The following is a 23,883-nucleotide window of genomic DNA, read 5'->3' on the forward strand; positions in this document are numbered from 1 at the left end:
TTAAGAGAAGACTGTCGAAATTTTTACAATAATTCGATGTACTGTGAATGTGTATGAAAGTTGTGAAAAACAAAATAATATTTATTGTAGTTATTTAAAGTCCTAATTGAACTCTTTGCTAGGCTGCTGTTTTACTCATCAACAACAAAATAAATAAATTAACAGGCAAATTAAACTGTATGAGCCTTTAAATAAATAGGTTATACATTTAACTAATTGCATAAAAAGAGTTATAGTCGTATTTTCAATTTTTTTTTTTTTAAATTTCAAAATCACCAGAAATTAAGATTGACAGTTAAAAGGGACCAAAGAAGTCCCTTTGAACACACTGGTCAATTGGCTAAAATCAGGAGTTTTTTTTCCTGTTACTGTTTTGGTTTCTTAATAGAAAAGACATTGTATGCAGCATGCCACGTCAGTTCTATAGTGACTTGGGGGCATTCTTCCATCCGCTTGCGCTGCTATGCTTATGCAAACAATTAAAAAAATGGGAAACTGGTAATGCCATATACAGCCTGTAAAGAGTGGGTAACACAGCACTTCATTAGCAATTATTTTGCTGTAATCCAATTAGATTACATATTCTTCAGATGAAACAAACAACAATGTAAAACCCTTATAAGTCCATAATATAAAATAGATAAGAAATAACTACTATCATATTTCACTATGAAAAATATTTGTTCTTTTTCTATTACATGTTAATTTTTCTACGCATTTCCCAACCATTTAATACATAAAAAGAACAGTAATACATACAAAGAACTGTCTCTGATCATCCTTCGGGGCTTTACTTTTCACTCTCTCTAGCTCCTTAAAAATCAAGCAAATTCTTTTGTGATATCTGGAATGAAGCACCCTATGCTCTAGCAGAGCCAAGGCTAAGAATCCTCGTAATGATGATCTGTCTCATCAAAGATCTCCTCCTGCATAAAGCAAAATGAGCATCAAGGTCGAAGTCCATCTATGAGACAATAGGTGTGAAATGAAAATAAGAAAATCTAACTGCAGCTTGAGTTTATCAATGGTACCTGTAAAAGCTCTTCTATGACATCTTCCATTGTAATTATGCCGACAGCTTCTTCTTCTTGGAGCTTTGGAAGTGGTTTGTCATCAATCTGTAATATTTCCGAGTAGATGTCCCTTGTCCACCTCTTGCTCCTAGATGTGCCTCTCTGTGAATTACTTGCACTGTGGGGGAAGCTCTTCCACTTCTGGAGTTCTTTTTTTCCTTTTAAGCTCTTCTCTTGGGTATTCCTTTCTCTGTCGATGTCTACCCTAACCTCTCTTACTAAACCAAATATTGAGACACAAATGGAGAGATTAAATAAAATAATCACATTACAACAGTATTCAGGACACACAATGGGAAAAGTTTATGTTTACCATCAGAAGCAGGGCTCTTGCTGGCAGCCTGCTCTGGTGCCTTCTTGTATTGTCTCACCACAACAGCCATATGGCTGTGACCTTTTTGAAACTCATTCAAAATGTCATACAAGGGCAAGGTTTCTGAAACCCTAGAACATAAGAACACACCTATACATCATTTTACAATTATGATGGGCATTAAACATGCACAAAATATTTTTTCAGAAAGAAAAACAGCAAACAGAAAATGACATTAAAGTTTTGCTAAGGTGATAGATGCTTGACTGTGAGCTCAGTATGTTAATTTCATCTCAACAGTCAGAAGTCTTGTGGGGTAAATAGTTTAAATTCCATTCACATGTGGTACATTATACAAGTCTAGATATCTGCTCCAAACCTACAGCACATTTGCATAGACAGATATGAACAGTAGATATTGCGTGCCAGAGCAGAAATTACACCACTCTAGGAGTTTCTACATTCCACAATCATTAACTGCAGTGGCCAAACATATTCATACTTTACAGAAAAAAAAAAAGGAAAAAAAAAGAAGATAAAAAGGATGTTAATAGTGAATATAATCGCACCATCATTAATTCATCAACTAAAATGATATCTCTGCCTCACAATTAGAGTAAGTTTAGAGCCACCAAATAGCATCACCCACGAGTTTAAAAAGATATATTACATTGGACAACACATGTATTCTATTTCTTTTTACAGAAGTGATTTGAAAATGTCAATAGCATTCTTGCTAAGGATTCTTAGGTTCATAGTAGAAAGTTCTGAGACTATTTAAAAGAACTGCTGATTAGAGGAATTAGTGTGGAAGACTGCAATCAAACAAATGGTCACCAATCAATTTGAAGCTACTACAGGCAGAGTGTGCCAGATTGAAGAGGTCACATGAGCGCGTGCGCGTCTGTGTGAGAGAGAGAGAGAGAGAGAGTTTAAGTGCTAAAATTTTGTGATTTTTGACTCCGGGAAAGTTATCCAGAGTTTAACCAACATTTTCCCCACATACTAACCTTCCAGGAAGTCTAGTTAGAAGCCTTTATTTAAAATGACCAAGTGCTTCCCTATAAATGTTCCAAGCTACAACAAGAACATTATTTCTTTACCCTGAATCAAGTTGGCAAGAAAAGTCTTTATCCAAAGGCCCTCTTAAACAAGGCCTCTTCTCACGCACCAAATCATCAAATTTCTTTCAGCAAGCCACCAAAAACAATCACGTGCACAAAACGTTCAATCAGCACAAAGTTATCTGGAACACAGATTGTTATGGTATGTGGGAGGGAACAGGAATGTGGAACGAAGGCTAGTATTGACTGTCAGACAGTGGGGGTAGGCTTCTGTATACAGAGTCAATTTAGAAAATAAAAACCACTCTAAAATGTCATGACGAGGCAAATGAAGTGTCATGGAGTCGCAAAGGACCACAAAAATTGGAAGTCTTCACTGTTTCCACTTTTATCTTATTTGTTTTGTTTATTCACTGACAATCCGATGTTACATATTAGGAATTCTATAAATGACGGTATGTCCACATTGTTCTTATACATTTCGCTGAAATGTTTAATATTGAATTTCAAATTGCACGCAATCCTACTTTAGATTGAAGCGTTCCAAATCACCATTTGTTAAGGGGATAACGTATTATATCAACTGAGTTAGGGCTCAACAAGAGCTCTATACAGCTGTAAAAGTAGAAAGAACATGTCCTCAAATAATTCCAAACTCACAACTTTCAGATCATGTTACTATCACTATCCGTACCTAACGTCATTGCCCTATATCTATTCAGAATTTCTTTCAAGTCAGCTCTATTCACACACCCCCCCCCCCCCCTTTTTTTTTATTTCAATCAGGCAACCTAACCCCAAATTGATTATCCCAGCATTCATCATTAGTAGGAAGAACTAAAGATCACTATTGCCCATCTTCTGCCAAGTTAAATTTAACTTTTCCCATAAACAGAACTAGTCAAGCACAGTCAGCCTAAATTTTGAATAGCTCACACTCCATATCAATGAGTGTCTACAAACATACACTATACTATTGGCATCTCCAAGTATGCCCCTCCGTTGATACATTCAATACATTAATACAGGGGACTGCTGCCCACAGACAGAAGCATAAAACAATTATGCTACATATGGCAAACTTAGTACTTATGAATGAAATTCACTCATGCTATGTTTGGAGAGGCCTTTGATTTGGATTTGTATTGGATTTGAATAAGACGTTATATAAAATTGTATTGAAATTTGTTCAAATTCACCAAAATCCATGCTTCTAAATGCAGCGTTTGAATCATCAAAGTACAAATACAATGTTCGCACATCCTTGTCCCTTTGGAAAAATGGATAGTCCAAATACGCATATTCACTAATCAACTTCTATTGCTCCCACTCCCTATAGATCATGCATCATAATAAGTTGATACTATGTTGATTTGTTAAAATTCATAACAATTTAAATTGATATAAATTTGCTTAAACTATATGGTCAGCAATACTTCCAGGTATTGATTCTTGATTTTCTCTTGCACAATAAATCCATAGACAAGCAATTTCAGCCCCTCTCCAATAGCCCATTTTGATACTGTACATAAGTAAAAATGAGCCACCCCCCATCTTCTTAGTTCTGCACATAACAAAAAAACAACCACTATTCTTTCCCCTTGTGAGAAAAATAGCATCCGCATCTAAAATTTTGATTCCAATTGAAGTTTCAAGGCTTCAAAAGTATGAAAAGTTTTCTTTTGATTTTGATATATTTCAGATAAAGTAAGGAATGAACAGACTTGTGATAAATTAGGTGTAGCAAGAAGAAGATAGGATAATGGGAGGGCAGATAAGACGGTTTGGGCACTTGCAACATTGACAAGACAACGCTGCAACATGAGAAAGAGTGTTTTAGTTCATTTAGAGGCTTAAGAAGTGGCGGTAGCCATGGTAGAGGTGGTTGTTCTAGTTTTTGATTTATTTAAATTTTAAATTCACAGACTAGCATTAGAAGGCAGAATTTTTTATGAAACACTAAGAAATGTTAATAGAAGTAATAATGCATGATTTGGAATTAAAATATTATAGATAAAATACATATATGACAAGTATACAATATGAAAGTACAACAAGTATACAACTGGTGAGCATATTTAATAGCGCAAATATAGATACAATTTACAAATTAACAAACATGCCATATTCAAATGCACACATTTACAAGGCCTAATAAAAGAATGTAAAATACACAACTAATTAAAACCACATTTATAGTCATATATATCCCAGACATAAAGATTTAATAAAGTTGAGGTAGGTTGTATATAAGCACAATACTGCATAAAATTCCAAAAGAATTAACATTAAGATTTCCATCATTACCCCATCTTTTCTAGTCCTAAGATTATTAGATATTCACAGCCAATTAAAGAAAAAATCTATCTACAATTACTACTAAATATGTTACAAGTAGTCGCTACGTGCCTGACTACGTGTAATTGTAATTATGTATAATAACTACTAAATATAGGCTAGCAAAAAATGGAAGATTTTTATGTTAAATCTTATTGTAGAAACTGGAACACAGACATTGCAGTGCACTGTTGTTGCTAGAGAGGAAGGGCAGCACAAAAAACAAGGAGCTGTGGAAGGTCGTTCCTCTCACTTGATTCTGTTGAAGGGAAAGGAATGCAAGGGCCTTGGATGGTGGTGTCAAGACCTCTTTGGAAAGCATGAAAGAGAAATGGTTCCACAAATTATATTTTCAGGTAAGAGAAGAATTTTGCTCATGTTGGATATACTCTTGTATATTTTGCTTAGCATTTTTGTTGGATACATTTAATCTTGCATGCATCCAATGAACATGGGTTGTCTCCCTTTGGAGTGTCTTTTTCTTTAAGGGTGTGTTTGGATCAAGGATTTTAGTTGAGGAAAGGAAAGGAAAGGAAATAGTGGAGGAAACTCATTTTTCATTGTATTTTCCTTCTATATTAAATACTATTGAAAATGAAATTTTATTTTAATATGATTAAAAATATGAAAAAGTCAAATATTAATGATGTATAGAATCAAAATATTGCCCATAGATTTGGTGAATTTTTTATTTTTTTTTCATTTTCCTTGGTAACCAAACATAAAAATGTGAATTCCTCGATATTTTCCTTTCCTTTCCTTAGTGTTTTCCGAGTTCCAAACGGAGCCTAAAGGCTTATTATAATTCTCAAATAAATAACTAAATAAATAAATAAACATATTGGAAAAATGAATTATTTAAATACAAATTTATAAAAATAAATTAACATGTGTATGACACTATTTAAAATTAGAAAATAAAACATATATTTTTAGTTACTAATTTTGCAAATATTTTGCAAATGAAGTATTTGAATCAACAGTACAAACTGGAGCAGACTATTAATTGAAATTGAAATGACATTTATGTATAAAAAATTCAATAGAATGTGAAATTATGACTCAATGTGATGAATCCATCAAATAAGTGAGAAGTTTTTAAGAAGCTAAAAGAAAAATAAGGCTATTTTTATTTTTATTTTTATATTAATACCTGGGATGATTTGTAATATTGCCAAAATTTTGTCCAAATTCCTATAAATTCATTCAGATCAGGTCATTTTCTAAACAAAATTAGTCAAAATATTATGTGTGTGCACCAATTGGAATGATCAAAACCTCAAAGCTCCCATTTGAAGTTTGGAAGAATATATTGACTTAGTGATGCAGGACAGTATCACGAATTTGCAGCCATGAGAGAATGTGGGAGAGACAGAGGGGTGCAGAGGGGAAGGAGAAGAAGAGGGAAGAGAAGGGGATACAAGGGGGAAAAAGAAGCATTTATTTCAATTCAAATTCATCAATAACCAACCTCCTACATGGATTTCACTCACTATTTCAATGAACTTGAACTCTTCCAAAAGCTGCTGCTTGATTGACATGACCAACCATGTACAAATGGCAGCAATTTGGTCTGAGTCTGATGCTGGCAGTGCTGTTTGATCCATAAAAATGTGTACCAAACTTCACAATCAAATTTATCTTAAAGTTCTTCAAAAATTTCCAGTTCGTTTTTTTAAGGAAAAATCAAAATAAAGTGGCTGGAAATAGATATTTTACAGTATGAGAAGTAGCAGAACAGGGGAAAATTTTCCCACATGAGCGTCGCTGGTGCATGAAGCACAAGTCGCCAGAGGTGACTTTTTGGCAATGATATGTGGCACAAAGGTAGATCAGAGGCTGATGGCTGAGTAGTCTTCTAGCGGTTTACACACGTGGTCAGATGGCAATGAATTTTCGGAGTGAGGCTAATCGGTAGTTCTGTTTTTAATGTTTTGGAAAGTGTAATGAGACGGTTCCTGGAAATTTGAGTCCGGATTTAAGGGACATGATCATAATTATTGAAGAATTGCAGTTTTTTTTTTTTTTTTTTTTTTTAAGGGGCTGAAATCTGGGATTGGTATTTAAATTTGTGGATGATTTTGAGAGAGAGAGAGATGTCAGATGAAGAGAAAAACAGATATCTAGAAATGCAGAATATCAGGAACAGAAAGAGTGAGAAATCGAAAGAGATTTGGGAGAGAAAACAGGGAAGAAAAGAGAAGTAGAAGAGAATTAAGGGAGAAAATTAGAAAGAAGAAGAGAAGAATAGGGGAAGAATAAGAGAGAGACAATAACTGAATGAGATAAATAGAGAGAGGAGATCAGAAGATCAGATTCATGAGAAAATAGAAGCAGAACAGGGAAGAGAAGGGAGGGAACAGAAGATCAGAGGAGATGAGAAGCTGTTTTGAGGATTCTGCAGAAATTTGAACACTGCAGATGGAGAGTAAAGGGCTGTAAGTTACAATAAGATCAGAAATAGAGTGAGAAAGAAGGGAGAAAAAGAGAGAGAAATGGGAAGAAAAAGAAGAAGATAGAACAAGGGAGAAAGGAAAGAGAGGAAGCAACAGATCAGGCAGAAATTAGAAGACAGCAGAGACTTAGAGACAGAAAAGAAGGTAGAAAAGAAAGAAGGAAGGAGGAAGAAGAAAGGAGTAGAATAGTGAGGGCAAAATGGGGGATTGAAAATGGAAGAATGATGTGACCATAGTTGGGCTCTGATACCAAATGATGCAGGGCAGCATCATGGATTTGCAGCCATGAGAAAATGTAGGAGAGATAGGGGAGGAGAGGGGAAGAAGAAGCAGAAGAGACGGAAGGGAGTACAAGGGGGAAAAAAACACGCTTTCATTTCAATTTAGATTCATCAATAACCAACCTCCTTCATGACTTTCACACACTATTTATAAGAGAGCTGATAATACAAGAAATTACACATATACCCGTAAAGATACATGAAATTACAAACAAACCCCTAAAATACACTAACATTACAAATAAGGCATTAAGGCCCCAAATACACATTATCTTATACTATTTAGACTAAGCACACAATAAACTGTTAAATAAACCCTACAATCCCTAGACCCAATTATTCTGAATTGGTCTCCAACAAGGGTCTACCCATGGTCTGGATTCTTGTCCCAAATCACCAAGTTTTTGTATTTCTGTAAATTTCAGATGATCCAATCAAAACCTTATCAAAAGGAAATCAACACCCTTTCTAAATGGATTTCAAAATGGTAGCTATACCAAATGAAAATGATTTATTCAAACCGTTCCTATGAAGAATGTAACTTATGTTGTGTAGGACAGGCTGGAGGTCAACCCTGTTATATAACCAATTAACCCCAAAGCTTATATTGTTAGAATTTGGCACCAGCAGTGTATAATAATCTATGCAACACTGTCTCACACATGCAAGTCTGCAACACCATCTTGCATGTGGAGATGTGAATACAGTAAACTTGGACTGGTACACAAAGGAAAACAGATCAAAAGCACCATAACAAGCATAACCTGGGAACAAACAAGACTGGAACCCAAGACATCTTGGAACTAGAGCTCTGAACCCATGTTACAATCTAGACCATAGTTTTAATTGAGGGAACAAGAAAGAAAAAGAGGGAAAAGACAGAGATGAAACACTCAACCTAACTCCTTAAAGGTGAACACTTTGCTCGAATCCATGCTCTAACCTCATTTGAGCAACACGAGTGTCACAGACATGCAGAATTCCAAGGCCATGAGGAATCCTTGTCTTGATCTGCCTAAAGTGTGATGGAATCACGCTCGTGTGGAGACGAGACTACACCACGTCCTGTTAGCCGTACTTATCCTCATCCATGGAAACACTCTAATTTCCGACCTAGTGGTCAAGTCTCGCGGCTTGAAAGCCCTCATCTCGATTGAGGTTGTCACAGAGGAACCATGATTTGAGTAGTAAGGGAATTGCATATACATTCCACCAGCATTGAGGGAAACTCTCATACCCACAGCACAATCCTCGTATTAGAGTATCTATCACTTACCACCCAAGCTAAGGGAAGTGACACCATAAACTACTTGAGTAAGACATACAAAGGATCAACATCCCTCGGTAGTCTAATCAAGTATGAGATGACACCGCCCAAGAGTATGGTTGAGGGCCAACAAGAACGAACAGCACAACCTCTGGATTACGAGTGATGCACAACTTCATTCTCAAATGAATCATCCATAGGGCTCTCAATCCCAGGTGAAAGCTCAAGACACCCCTCGAGGATGTCAACAGCCCACCCTTGAGCTCTCCTCAAGGTGAACACTTAGTACCCAATAGGATACCGGGGGAGATAGGTTGCTCACTTGGTGTTCCCCCAAGAGTAATCTCTCCAAAGCATTCTCGTTGGCGAGTAACCAACAAGGAGTCTAATGATCATACATCACAGCTCGAGAATGCTACCAACGCAATTACAAGATCAATAACAACGTCACAATGACAAACCAAATCCATCCCACGACATTTCCATAATCGAAACCATATTAATGAAAGTTCCCCCCAAGGTCGAACAACAAGCCAAAGACGTGCCATGGTTACAAGAATTGTAGCACTGTGACAGCAAGCTTTATATTTTGAACTTAAGTTAATATTAAGTCAACTTAGGTTCAGTGAAGCAAGAGTACATGGTTTAGCTAGAAAACAAAGAATAGAAAGATGGAATTAAGTAAATAGAGCCATTACTTCTAACAGAGATAATAACACAAATTTTTCTACCAAAAATTAAGAGTTAAATTCAAATAATTCTAGAACAAATTTGAACATTCCTTTTCCATTCACTAGAGAGGAAAAAAGAGGAAGAGAGAGAGAGAGAGAAGGAGCATAATACTTTGGAATCTTGCGAATAGTGACACTCTTTACAGGTACTTCATTTTCTGGGTAAATGGTTAACAAATTCTTCACCTAAAAATTTTGGGGAAACATTAACATAAGCATTTAATACCAGACAAAACTTTAGATACATATGCATGAAAAATAAAAGCAAAAACAAAAAATAAAGCACTGAAGTAGAAATTAAGGGCAAAAGAAATAATATTGACATTTTACTTCTGAATGATAAAACTACTTATATAGAATGCTTGGGCCGAACGAGTGCGCAATTCATACTTAAAGCTAAAAGAGAAGCATAAACCAAAAAATGATGGCCACACTGCACCTTTGCATTTTTTGTTTTTGTTTTTAATTTTTGCTTTTTTTTTTGGCTTCATTTTTTTATGAACTCTAAATCATGTAAACCTTTTTTATTGTTTATATTCTCCTTCAATATTTTCTTATAAAATAGGGAGTGAATCACCATTATCAATCCAAAACAGTTCATGACTAACAAATAGGCTCAAGCCATTCAACAAAGATTGGGATGACCAGTTTTTGAATTTGTTTTCTACCTACCTGGCAATGTAGAACTTTATAGTTAATAGATGTTCAAGACTCGGCTATACTAGGGACAGCTAAAAGGGCCTTGGCCTCCAAACCTCATTAAAAACTCTCTCTCTCTCTCTCTCTCTCTCTCTCTCCCCCCCTATACGCCGATTTTGTTAGAATAGACCGATCTTGATTCAAATTCTCTCCTCACACACACACACACACATGTATGTACATACACACACATACATATGTTAGCAAATTTGTAAAAATAATAAGTCAGTTTAGTTTATGTATTAAAAGCTCCAAAACCCCAAATACATAAATTTGGACCATTTATGGGTTTTAAACTTTTAATTTTTCAAATCAAATTCGGGAATGTGATAAATCATTTTAAGTTTACAGAATAGACCATCATTAACACTTTCCTTTTTTTTATTTATTTACATAATATAGAGTAGCTTACGGGACTACTTAACAGTGAATTTGAATTAAGATCGGTCTATTCTAACAAAATCTGTGTATTGGGGGCGGCCCGGGGTGGGGGGAGAGAGATTGATTGATCATAGTAGTGATGCTATTAATTCTGACCATAACACAATTTTATATTTAATTTGTACCTTCGTAAAACAATCCCATGGCTTCTTAATGCTCAAGTATTATATCGACATTGAGCTATAACATATTGGTGATAGCCTAATTTTTTTTTCACCTTGTTTAATATTTTTTCCATTTACTTTACATTTTTTTTAGTTATTTATTCTCTGCTATAATTAACGAGTTATATTTATCTGCAAAATACAAAATAGCAAATTCAATGTGCAACAAATAAACTTTCTTTTAAATGGTTTGCATCAATTTATCTTCCTTCCACATTACTTACTGTCAAAAAAAAAAAAAAAAAAAACATGGCAGGCCACAAGTGTAGCCTCCTGGCAAAAGGAGGGCCTTGGGTTCAATTCTGCACAAGGCCATCTCTTTACTAAATGGAAGGTTCTTTGAGAGCCCACCTCCCTTCCCGGTTTGTGCCACCTTTGAGGTTCCAAAGGCTCGTAAATGAAGGCAGTCCAGGTTACCCAAGAAAAAGAAAGAGAAATGAGTTTCATATTTTATTTAATTATGTTTTTCATCTGGACCTATCCAACCATGAAAATGAAACTTTGTCCTTGGGCCCACAAAATTTCTAGATTCACATAATAAGGAATTTAAAAATATTTGGCAGCGGATGACTCTTTTTCTGAGTCATTGCCCTGTACATAATATAACCTTTGCTTTTAAAGTGCAAGAGTGCAAGTTTGAGTTTCAAGAGTACCAACTCTATGGTAAAATGTTGAAGGTTAAGGTCCAGCATTTGTTAGCTAGCAGTAGAATGTCTACTTTAAACTTGAAATTTTTCTATAACATCCTGTTGAATTTTCTTCCAATTATGAAACATCTTTGCTAAACTATTCCATTGCTTCTTTCCTCTCATCTGGTTGATGAATTTCTATTCATTTAGGGCACCCCCATCGGGAACATTGTAAAAACTGCATGATGTATGAACAGGTAAGTTCAATTTCTCCTTTACCCAGTTAAAAAAAGTCCAATTTTGCTTTTGATTGACATAGTTTTAATGAACAGGGTTGTTTCTATATTGACAACCCTAATACTAAAGTCCTTCATCCAAACCAAGAAATGAAAAAATGTCTCCCACTACTATCTGTTTTTCCATTGCTTTCCTTGGATATTTGCTCCTGTCTTTCAAAATTGCAGGCATGAAACCAAGCTTTTAAGCAAGATCCAAATCCTTACCTCCTTTCTAATTTCTTATAATATAAAATAAATCAGCTTCTCATAATTTAACTTCAGCCAGAGCATCCTTCTACAAACAACAAAACAAAAACTAATTGATTTTCATTGGAAATGAAAAAGTTAGCAAACATCATACCAGAACAAGTCCAATTATGTTTCTAGGTTGCTCATAAAAAACTGGCAGTCGGCTATGCCCTTTCTCCAAAATTAAACCCATCAATTCCCTGGAGTTAAAAAAAAAAAAACAAATGTAATTTAGAGGAGCAAACAAGAGTAAGAACAGATGCAAGGTAACCTCTATACAGTTCATTATAATTTTAAGAGCATACCCCACCTGTCAAGCTTGGCATTGATGTCAAGTGCAAAAGTTTCGGATATGGGAGTCATGGCATCACTAGCCATTTTCTCAGTGAGCTCGAGTGCCCCAGCAATGATTGTTGTCTCATCACGTGTCAGTTCTCCACCTTTTCCAGCCTGTTTTAACTTGCAAGTCAGTCAAAAAGATTGTAAAGCTACAACAGTATAACAGCAGGAGAAAGCAGCAAGGCGCAGATGTATGAGGGGGAATTGATAAAGCAAAATTTAAGGGAATTTTATGAAAATAGAAATTGATATGAGAGAGAGAGAGAGAGAGGGAGAGAGAGAGGACTACAAATATGAACCACAACAGCTTGTGAGCACTTTCATAAACACCATTCTCAGTAAGCCATATAGCATCCAAAGTGGGTGACTTCTCCACATAGCTAAATATCGTCGAAAAGCATCTGGAGGAGAATGGAGAACTTTAGGGTCTGTTCAGAATAATTTATGGTTTTGCTTTCCGTTTTTGTTTTTGTATTGTGAAGAAACAGATCATGAAAATGCATTTGTTTTACTTTGTCAATTTTCTATTTTTGTTGTCGATTTTCAACTTTTTTTTTAAAAAACTTAAAACCATATTTTATGATTTTTAATACTTGGAAACTGTTGCCAGAATAATTTCGCATCCAAGATTAATTTCTGTGGATTAAATCATTCATATTACACATAAATTTCAATTAAAATGACTTATAATCAAAATAAAGAATTTCCATAAATTTTCAAATAATAATAATAATAATAATAAGAGCCATTTAGAAAAATGTTTGTACTACTTTTCAATTTTCATGAAGAATATGATTGTCCTTGTAAAGTGAATAATGAAATGCAATAATTAAGAAAAATAAGTACAATAATTTTGTATTATTATTATAATATTTTTTATTTGTATCTTTTGTTTTTTTATTGTTTTAATCATATTTGTTATTTGGTTCAAGGACATTGAGCATTTTTTTTTTATAGCAAAAGAAAATTATATTAATGGGAAAAGAATTTACAGGAGGGAAAATGAGAAATCTCCCAAAGAAAATCTGGAACAAACAACAAAAACCTAGAGAAATAAGAAAAACTAAACAAGCCAGCATGTTACTCCAATCATTTTGAATCTCCTGTAAACTATTTCCTTTGAAAAACCAAAACCAACACACCACGGTGATTTAAATTTGTCCAATCAAGTTTTAAATTTGTTTTAATTTTAGAAGTATTAACCAAATAGGTTGCTGGTTTTTGATTTTTAGTTTCTGTTTTTAGTTTTCATTTTGATTTTGATTTTCATAATCTTAGACAGTGATATCTAATGACCCCTTGGACGTTTATAAGCTAGGATTTTTATTTTAGTTTGGAAAATTTCAGGTTATTTTAGAAGTTCAGTCAGTTTGGTTTACTTTGTGTATCTTAAGTACTTTCGGATTATTTTGTAATTATTTATTTTAGTTGGGGTTATTTTGTGTTATTTTTTTTAGTTGTATTGTTTAGTGTTTAAAAACTTTCTTTGTATATTATTAGAACTGCTATCAGATTTGAATTCCAGAATTAAAATTCAATTACCCTCACTCTCGTGCAGCCTCCCTCTTCTCTCCTCCTTCCTTCATCTTCCTCCTCCCTTATTCTTCCTTTTTCTCCTTCTGTTTCTATTGTTTAGTGTTTAAAAATTTTCTTTGAATATTATTAGAACAGCTATCAGATTTGAAATCCAGAATTACAATTCAAATACCCTCACTCTCGTGCAGCCTCCCTCTTCTCTCCTTCTTCCTTCATCTTCCTCGTCCCTTACTCTTCTTTTTTCTCCTTCTGTTTCCTATCTGTTCTGCTTCCAATCTTCCTGTTTCCTGTATTCTGCTGTCCCTCTCTCTCTCTCTCTCTCTCTCTCTCTCTCTCTTATTCTGGTCTCCTTCTCCATCTGTTCTTTAACTTCTCTCTCTCTCATTTCTGTCCTAACTTATTCTCACAATATTCCTCTGCAGTCACAAATCAACCCAAAGAAATTTCAAAGCTACATCTAAGACAAATATACAGTAATTTCACTGCCTCTCTCTCTCTCTCTCTCTCTCTCTCTCTCTCATAATCTGGTCTCCTTCTCCCTCTGTTCTTTAACTTCTCTCTCTCTAATTTCAGTCCTAACTTATTCTCACAATATTCCTCCGCAGTCACATATCAACCCAAGGAAATTACAAAGCTACATCTAAGACTATTTTACAGTAATTTCAATTCAATTCCCATAGCTGTAAGTGTTGAGCACAACTACAAGTCCCATGAAGCATTCAAAGTTCAGAAATTGCAGTAAAAGCCCCTGAAACTGAAGCGCTGTACATCTACAACTTTCTAAGAAATTACAGTTGTGCCGCTCAGTTTTCAAACCCCACTTTTCCTGGATGATTTTCATGACGCCACTCACACCATCCAAAAGAAAAATCACTGAAAGGCCTACCTGTGAAGTTTCATCACCGCCCAACCGCCACAGAACCCCCACACCCGGCCAAATGCTTCCTGTCCAAACCCCTTTCAAAATAACAAATCTCTGACCTTTACTTGCCTAACTGAAATCAACACCCCCTCGACCCACTGCCATCTGGAAATCTGTCACCAGAGAAGCCTCTCTGGCAGTGCACTTGCCCCATGTGCCAGTGGTGCACATGTGGGACAGTTCCAGAGTCTGCTGCATTTTCTAGAATCACAGGAATTGAGTTTAGCCACAATATTTTAGATTTTTTGTGATATTTTGACTTGGCTTCTTGAAATATTTTGATTTATACTACAAGATCTTGGATTGCAAAGCAAATTTCAGTGTTTTGAAGGCCTACCAGCATCCAGATTGAGGCCCAGCAGCAATATTTTGATATTTCTGCAACAAATTAGTTTTCCATCTTCAATTGTTTGATATGTACTTTGGACGATAAATTCAATCTGCTAGCACCCTTTTTCAAGTTTATTTGTGGAGTTTTCTTCGAGCATCTGCAGGAAATTAAGTGAATTGAAGAATTAAAACTACAAATCTATCACAAGGACGTTTTGGTAACATTGCATAAGCACATTACCTACCTGTATTCCATAAAAAAATTAGAAATTGATTTAATGTTACTTATCTAATTGGTAGTTGTTTGAATTTGCATTGGACCATATTTTTTCTCTCATTTTCTTGTGGTTGAGTGGGGGAGAGTGTTAGGGATCACCTTGTAGGTTTGGAGACTCTGTGCACGTCTAAAAGAGAGGGTTTTGGTCTGGTAATTTGATGTCCAAAAACATTTCTTTTGTGGGAAAGTGGTTATGGCACTTTCCTTTAGAACCTAGTTCTCCTTGGAACAAGGTAATTCACAGTAAATTTGGTCTACTAGAGACTGCAGGATGCTAAAGTTGGGGTCAGTATTACTCATGCGAGTCCTTGGAAGTTTATATCTCAGATTTATTATTATTTCTTTCCAAAAATCCAGTATATGGTGGGTAATGGTGAACAAATTCATTTCTAGGAGGACCTTTGGGTTGGGGAGATGCCATTGGCTATTGCTCCTTTTCTTTATCAAGTCTCTATTCTTTATGATACCACTATTTCTGATTTTGCCTTTTTTTTTTTCAAGGGTATAGCCTCTAATGGAATTTTCATTTCAATAGAAATCTTAATGATAGAGAGAATTGATGAGTTGGCTCTTCTAACCAGTTTGCTTGATTTGTTTCATGCCCATTTGGGGAGTGATAGAAGGGTTTGGAGTTTAAATCCCTTTGGGGAATTCTCTTGTAGAAAAACATTTGAATCACAACCCTAATGCGGATCCTTTTGTTTTTGTATTCTTTGATCTGGAAAGGTAAAGCTCCCTCAAAAATAAAAGCTTTTTATTTGTACCGCAGTTTTTGATAATACTAATGATGTGCTTCAAAGAGATGGCATAGTAAGGCCCTACCACCAGATGTTTGTGTTCTTTGTTTGAGAAGTGGGAGATTTGCTAACATCTGTTTCTTCATTGCCCTTTTGCTTGGGTTGTCTAGAATAAATTATTTGGTATATGCGGGTGAAGATTGGATTTATTTCCCCACCTTGAAGGATATATACATTCTCACATTTACTGCACATTTGGTGCATCGAAATGGAACAGAATCGATTTTATCACTTGATTTCGTCATGTTTCATTTCAAATTTTCATCCCATTCCTTTCTTCCTCCCATTCCATCCACAAACAAAACATGACATATGAGGTTTTGGAAAAGGGAAGGATAGAAAAGCCTTGTGGCAATGCACAGTTATGGCTGTTATTTGGTGTCTGGTTGGAGAGGAACACCAGAATATTCAAAGGGGTGGCTACTACTAATAACTTGCTTTGGAGTAGAGTGGTATATCTTGCGTCACCGTGGGTGTCAGCTAATAGCCTTTTTCATCATGTTTCTTTGGAAGACCTGTAGCAGGACTAGTTGGCTCTGTTTCATTGAGTTGATTTTCAGTTTATGATGGTTTTTTTTGTCATCACTTGTTATTGTTGTAAAGGGATGATTTCTCATTCCCCTGTTTTTTTTCCCTTTTATTTTTATTTTTATTTTCCTCTTTTCTCTTTCTGATGTACATTCTTCTCACTTCTAATAAATTTCTTTGTTTAATAAAAAAATAAAAAATAAAAAATAAAAAAATCACTCTCTCATTAAATGAAATGATGAGTCAATTCCACATATCAAGTTCCCACCTAGTTCGCAACCTCAACAATTGATAAAACTTAGATGTCCATGTGATTTTGATGGTTTTTCAAGTCCTCAATTTCTTAGATTGGTTGGATCACATGGAGAAGTTATTAATTGATATTTGTGTGATCAACTATCAATTAACTAAAAATCAAAACCTCTTGGTTTAGCAAAGCAATATTGGCAAAAAGTTGGAAGGGACAATCATATAGAACCTCCTATCATATCTTGGTCAAACAGATATATTTTAAGCAAGAGAGATGCCCAGATTTTTATAGGGAACAACTAGAAGAACAACTTTGTAGTCTTAAGCAACTTTCTTCAGGTGTCGTAGCCGTCGCTAATTATTACCTTAAATTTAGAGACCTCATTCATTGGGTGTGCTCTTAGTAAAGAATCTAGAGTGGTGATTATGCTCTAAAATGGGTTAATAGATGAAATTAAGAGGGATGTTAGTTTGCAAACCGAAGACATCCCACCACTTTCTCTTAGACTTAACACATGTTGCTTTTGAAGCTGAGATCTCTCTAACTATCCACCCAAAACACTTCTTCTAATCTTGAATTTCAGTAGAGTAGATCAATTTCTAAGTGGTCAGGAGGTAGTCATAACTCCACCCAAGATATTCAAGAAAAAACTCAAAATTGTTGAGGATAAACAATCAGTTCAAGCAAATTGTTGCATAATTGAGTCTCAAGACTACATAAATGAATTGCATATTATTAATGTACAACTATTTGAGACTTCAACGTATATCTGCCATTAATCTTCTTATGAAAACTGGGCCTTGGACTTGTCTTTAAAGACCCTAAACACGGTTTCTGCTTCTAGGCTAGAAATGGACATTGATTTTTCACCTAACTTGGTTGTTGAGACTTGCGGGGAACTTCAAGACAAGTTGCCAACTACTAGGAGAGATATGTTTGTCCATGACCCTACTCTTGAACCTCAATTATCCATTTCTAACCCAATGAATAAGCAACAATTTTTTGCTCCAGAGTTCACTCAAAATTTTTTAATCATGGATCCTGTTGTTGAAAATCCCCTTGAGATGATTTCACCTCCATCTAGTAAAAATGTGCCTCCATTCTTCGCATCTTCTCGCTTCACTTCTTCTCTAACCAAATCTAGTGAAACATTTTCCATCCTTCTAGAATATGACCAAATGCATATTTGCATGAGCTGCCAATAGATTTGGATATGAAATTAATTTCTTGTTAGAAAGAACTTGTTATCTTAACGGAGGATATTGCAGCCTTCTATGCCACTTGCAGTTGGAGGACCTATTAGATACTCTCCAATGGTGATTGATGATGCAAAGCAGTGCGTGCTACCACTTGATTTGCTTACATCTTCAACTTCGTTCCCATTCATGGAGTTAAAGCAAGCTACTACATTTCAAAACTCAAGGTCGAGTTTTCTCAAACTAGAGGGGTTTAGTAGAGAACCACTGATGGAGGACTTTATATGTTCATATTGTAGCTAGGTTTTTTATTTTAGTGAAAATTTCGGGTCATTTTAGAATTTTAGTTAGTTTAGGTTTATTTTGTGTATTTTCAATACTTACGGGCAAGGTCTTAAATTTTGATTTTTGACTCAAATTTCGAAGCTCCAAAACTACGGAAATTTAGACAGAAATTTCGATTTCGATTTCAATTTGAAAAAAATAATAGAAACCAATAGGAGAACAAGGAATTCTTTTATGAAGCTTTAGAAATGATTAATAGACAACCTAATGTAAGTTTTAGGACTAATATATTACAAATAAATACATCTATGCTGTGTATAAGGTGGAAAAGTTGTAATAAAATATGTGCGTCAAACATATTTGTAAGATAATGTACATTAAACATATTTAGTGAATCAGTTAATACAAATGAAATTCATAAATCATTTAAATATTATTTATTATACAAATAATGATAATTTAGGAAAAAAAGGTTAAATAAAATGTCGTTATAAGTTTATTTTTTCAAATAATTTCAAAGGCACTTGTAATAATCATTTGTTTTGATAAAAATAAAATAAAGAGAAATTTCATTTTACTCTTAAATCCCTCATTTGAATTCCGAGGAAATTTCATTATATAGTTCAAATTTCAACAGGTTTCGCTAAAATTTTGAGATTTCGATAAATTTAAGATGATTTCTTGAGATTTCAACGGAAATTATGCAAGACGGAAATTGACGGCCATTTCGATTTCGAGGGTGACGGAAATCAAAAATTTCGACGGAAATTTCGACAATTTCATGGAAATTTAAGACCATGCTTACGGGTTATTTTGTAATTGTTTGTTTTAGTTGGTGTTATCTTGTTGTTATTTGTTTTAGTTGTACTGTTGAGTGTTTATATACTTAGTCCACATTGTATTTGAATGGTCATCAGATTTGATTCAGATTTTTACATTGATTCCTCTCTCTCTCTCTCTCTCTCTCATATAGGTTCCCCCTCTCCACTCCTTCCTTCTTCTCCCTTCTCTGACTCTTTTTCTTTCCCTCTCACTTCTCTTCTCTGTTCTGTCCTTCTCTAACTCTCTGCTTGCCTTCTAATTTCAATCTGCAAAGCAGTCTCTCTTTTCTTCTCCCTTGTTATTTCTTCTTCTCCTTCTCTTCTTCAGCCTATTACCCCTCCTCCCTTCCCCCTCTCTCTATCTCTCTGGTTCTGATTTTCTTTTCCCGTCCTACAACAGATAATCCATAAAAGTCCAGACTCTGCCCTGTGGCTGAGAAACGGGAGGCACCTGTGCAATTGTAGAACCTATACGCCTTAGAAGACAAGGCTGGAAGCTGAATTGTGCCTCAGTTAGGTGTCTAGTCCGTTGCATTAAAAAATAAAAACTAATTCTCATATGACTAACGTTCAATATGATCAGACAATCAAGCAAATATGCATTAGGTCCAAGTTTTATAAGAAAGTAGAATGGGCTATAGGCATGGGCTTGTAGTTTCTTAAGGAAATTATAGGGTCGCATTCAAGTCTCATGTGAACCATGACATCATTGCTGAAATTAAATTTTATAGCCATACAATGCACATTAACCCGTTTATAATCCATATTACTCCTATGAACTAACCTCAGCATGCAAGTCATGGATCTAAGGAACAAAAGACACTGGAGGGTCAAAAATTTGGAAATCTGGTGGTGAAAGAACAAGATAAATGGGTGCATAGGATTTGCAATTGAGCACACACCTGAAAGGACCTTCACTCATGGACCTATTCAAAGAGATGTTATAAGAAAAACCAATAGGAGATAGCACTAAGTCTCATTGTGCTCTTTTTTTTTCACTACACAACAAAGTTCACCAAATTACGATTAGCAACCTTAGTTTAAGGATCGTCTTGGGGATGACAAGGAGAAGCAAACATCAAATTAGGGTCACATGTTTTCTAAAGAGTTCCACAAGTAACCAACAAACTTGACGTCCTGATTGACCATTATGGAATTTGGAAAACTATGTAGCTTGACATTTGACAACCTCCCTGAAGAACAACTTAGCTATGCAGCCAATGCATGATGCATCAGGGCTCTTACTGCACGGGATGAAAACAGTGATTTTGGAGAAGCAGTCAACTACAAGCAAGATGGAGTCATATCATTGAGTTGTTTTAGGGAGTCCAAGAATAAAATCAACACTCAAGTCTCTTCAAGGAATGTGTAGCAGAGAATAGGGGTATAAAGACCAATGTTTTGTTTCCTAGATTTAGATATCTGACAAATACAACACTGGCAGACAATCCTAGCAACTCAGCAAAGATAAATTATATAAAATGAGGCATCAAGGGTGTTAAAATATCAATCCCGAATATCTTTGTAAATAAAATACGAATTAGGAAAGTGGGTTATTATGGGGGATTTGATATTATTTAATAGGAAATTGTTTCCTTGTTTAGAATAGGTAATCATATTATATATTGGATTGTACAGAAGAACAAAATAATGAAGAAAAATATTTTTCAATCGTTTCTTCTTTCATGGTATCAGAGCTAGGATTTCTTAAACCCAGCTGAACGATGGCTAACAGCAGAGGCTCTACCTCCTCTGCGAACATCACCGGTGACTCAGAGGTTACGTTCGGTGGGGGTACGAATAGACTGGATAACACAGTCTTTCCACTCTCATTGGAAAAACTAAACGGAAAAAATTTTCGTGAATAGGTTCAATCCATGAAACTGGTGATTGAGGGAAAAGGGAAGCTTGGATATCTTACCGGTGAGCAGAGGAAGCCAGACCCTTCCGACGCTGTAGCCCTGCAAAGATAGAGGTCCGAAAACTCCATGGTCACGACTTGGCTCGTCAACTCGATGCAACCATCAATCGGAAAAAAATACTTGTTCTTGCCGACAGCGAAGGAAATCTGGGAAGCCGTACGTGAGACGTACTCCGATGTAGAAAGCTACTCACAAATCTTTGACATCAAGACCCGATTGTGGCAGATGAGGCAAGGCGAGAGAGGTGTTACCGAGTATTTCATGCAGATGAGTCATCTTTGGCAGGAGCTCGATCTGAGCATCGATGAGGAGTGGGAGTGCTCCGGTGACAGCACTCGATACCGAAGGAGGCTCGAAAACGAGAGGGTCTTCAAGTTTCTTGCCGGCCTGAATCGAGAGCTCGATGACGTGAGGGGACAGATCCTTGGCCGGTGACCTCTCCCTTCAACCCGAGAAGTCTTCACAGAGGTTAGGAGGGAAGAGAACAGGAGGCGGGTGATGCTGCGGCCTCAAAATGGATCCGCTGGGCTGGACCCGGCTGTACCTGTATCCGCCCAAAAATTAGATGGGCTACACGCTGGGCCGGATGCCTCAACTCTTATATTAAAAGGCCCAGGGGGACCTAGTCAACGACCGCAAAGAGGAAAATTATGGTGCGAACATTGCCGAAAAACAGGTCATTCAAAAAATACCTGCTGGGAGATTCATGGAAAACCAGCACATTGGAAACCGAGACAATACCATCGTGGGTACCAGGTCAACATTGACGGATCAACTGAAAGATCACAAGGAGAGAACAACAATACCCCGTCTAGCAGTGCATTCAGTCTTGAACAATTGGATCAGTTATATTTGATGATTTCATCAATGCAAACATCGGGTCAATCTTCCTCTCGTTCCCTGGCTCACCGAGGTAATCATCTGTCAGCTTTAAAAACCACATCTTGTTACAAATGTCCTTGGATAATTGATTCGGGTGCATCCGATCATATGACTGGGTCTTATCAATATTTTTCATCCTACTCACCATATGCCGGGAATTTGAGGGTAAATATTGTAGATGGCTCTCTCTCACCAGTTGCTGGAAAAGGAAGTACTCGCATATCTGATTCCTTAACTTTACAATCGGTCTTACATGTCCCCAAGTTATTGTGCAATTTGTTATCTATCAGTTAGTTAACAAAAGATTCGAATTGTTCCGCTAAATTTGTTTCCTCTCATTGTGTTTTTCAGGACCTATCATCGGGGAAGACAATTGGCACTGCTAAAGCGTATGAGGGACTCTACTACTTTGAGGAGGCAAGTTTGAGTGAACTATGTAATACTGCAATTTGTGATTCTGCATCTACTTCTAGAAATAGTGAACTTTTGTTATGGCATTCACGGATGGGTTATCCCAATTTCCACTATTTAAAATGTTTGTTTCCTTCTCTTTGTTCAAATAAAATGGCTTCTGAGTTTCAATGTGAAGTATGTGAGCTTGCTAAACATCGTCGTACTTCTTTTCCATCATCCATATACAAACCATCTCACCCATTTGCTATGTTTCACAGTGATGTATGGGGTCCCTCACGTTCCCTAAATCGCACCAATACAAAATGGTTTGTGACCTTTATCGATGACCATACTCGTCTTTTTTGGGTCTACTTACTGAAAGACAAAATTGAAGTCCACTCCATTTTCATCAACTTTCATACCATGATTCATACACAGTTCAGACTCATATTCAGATCCTACGTACTGATAATGGTACGAAATATTTTAATACCATCCTGGGAACTTATCTTCAAGATAATGGGATTGTTCATCAAAGTTCTTGTGTGGATACCCCTTAACAAAATGGGGTTGTTGAACGAAAAAATAGACATATACTTGAAGTAGCTCGGGCATTAATGTTCACTACCCACATGAAACATTATTTTTGGGGCGATGCCATCTTAACAACCACACATCTCATTAATTGAATGCCAAGTTGAGCACTCTCATTTGTCACCCCTCTTTAGAAATTTCAGGAACACTTTCCTACCTCTTGACTCCTTTCTAGTCTCCCACTGAAAATTTTTGGTTGTACTGCCTTTGTTCATGTCCATGCACACCATCGCAATAAATTGGATCCTCATGCCATTAAATGTGTCTTCCTTGGTTATTCACCTACCCAAAAAGGCTACAAATGCTATGATCCGGTCTCAAAACGACTGTTCGTTAGTCTTGATGTCACTTTCTTTCACTTTCTTTGAAACCACTCCTTACTTCCCAAAGCCCTCTCTTCAGGGGGAGAAATAGAGTGAAGATCGGTTCTTTGATCCTTTTACTACTGAATCTGCGGTTACTCCAGTTACTCCATTCCCTGACCCATCTATTGAGTCTTCCATTATATTACTTCCCAACTTGCCAAACACAACTGAACACTTACCCTCAAGGGGAGATGCAGGAGAGAAAAACAACGCAGACATACTGGTTTACTCAAGAAAGCCGAAAACAAAGGAGAGGGAGAATCTCATACCTGAGGCACTAAGAGCGTTGGAACCGGTGATGGCTCCGAATAATCATGAATCCTCGCCTTATCCTGATCTGGAAATTGAGTCTTCCTCTGATAATTCTGCACCTGATGATATCAATTTACCTATTGCAATAAGAAAACAAACCAGGTCATGTACTCAATACCCTTGGTCGAAATACATGTCTTATAAAAGCTTGT

The 23,883-nt window shown here is 36.0% G+C and overlaps 1 protein-coding gene across 3 annotated transcripts in view; it reads right to left on the bottom strand.

Moving 5' to 3' along the window:
• Nucleotides 1-525: 525 nt before the first annotated feature.
• LOC131164048 (DUF21 domain-containing protein At2g14520-like) overlaps nt 526-23,883 on the bottom strand; it is an 89,273-nt gene continuing 65,915 nt past the window's right edge. For 2 of the 3 annotated variants that reach the window (XM_058120975.1, XM_058120976.1), the window contains exons 6-11: nt 12,293-12,432; nt 12,095-12,182; nt 9,635-9,708; nt 1,387-1,517; nt 1,032-1,291; nt 526-926 (exon numbers count right to left, since the gene is read on the bottom strand). In XM_058120975.1, coding sequence (XP_057976958.1) covers nt 882-926; nt 1,032-1,291; nt 1,387-1,517; nt 9,635-9,708; nt 12,095-12,182; nt 12,293-12,432 — 738 coding nt within the window. In that variant the 3' untranslated portion in view covers nt 526-881. Of the gene's footprint in view, nt 927-1,031; nt 1,292-1,386; nt 1,518-9,634; nt 9,709-12,094; nt 12,183-12,292; nt 12,433-23,883 lie in introns of those variants that run through there. The other variant, XM_058120977.1, reaches the window with a different exon arrangement.

The sequence above is a fragment of the Malania oleifera genome, chromosome 9 (genome assembly GCF_029873635.1).
Source record: "Malania oleifera isolate guangnan ecotype guangnan chromosome 9, ASM2987363v1, whole genome shotgun sequence".
Taxonomy (NCBI): domain Eukaryota; kingdom Viridiplantae; phylum Streptophyta; class Magnoliopsida; order Santalales; family Ximeniaceae; genus Malania; species Malania oleifera.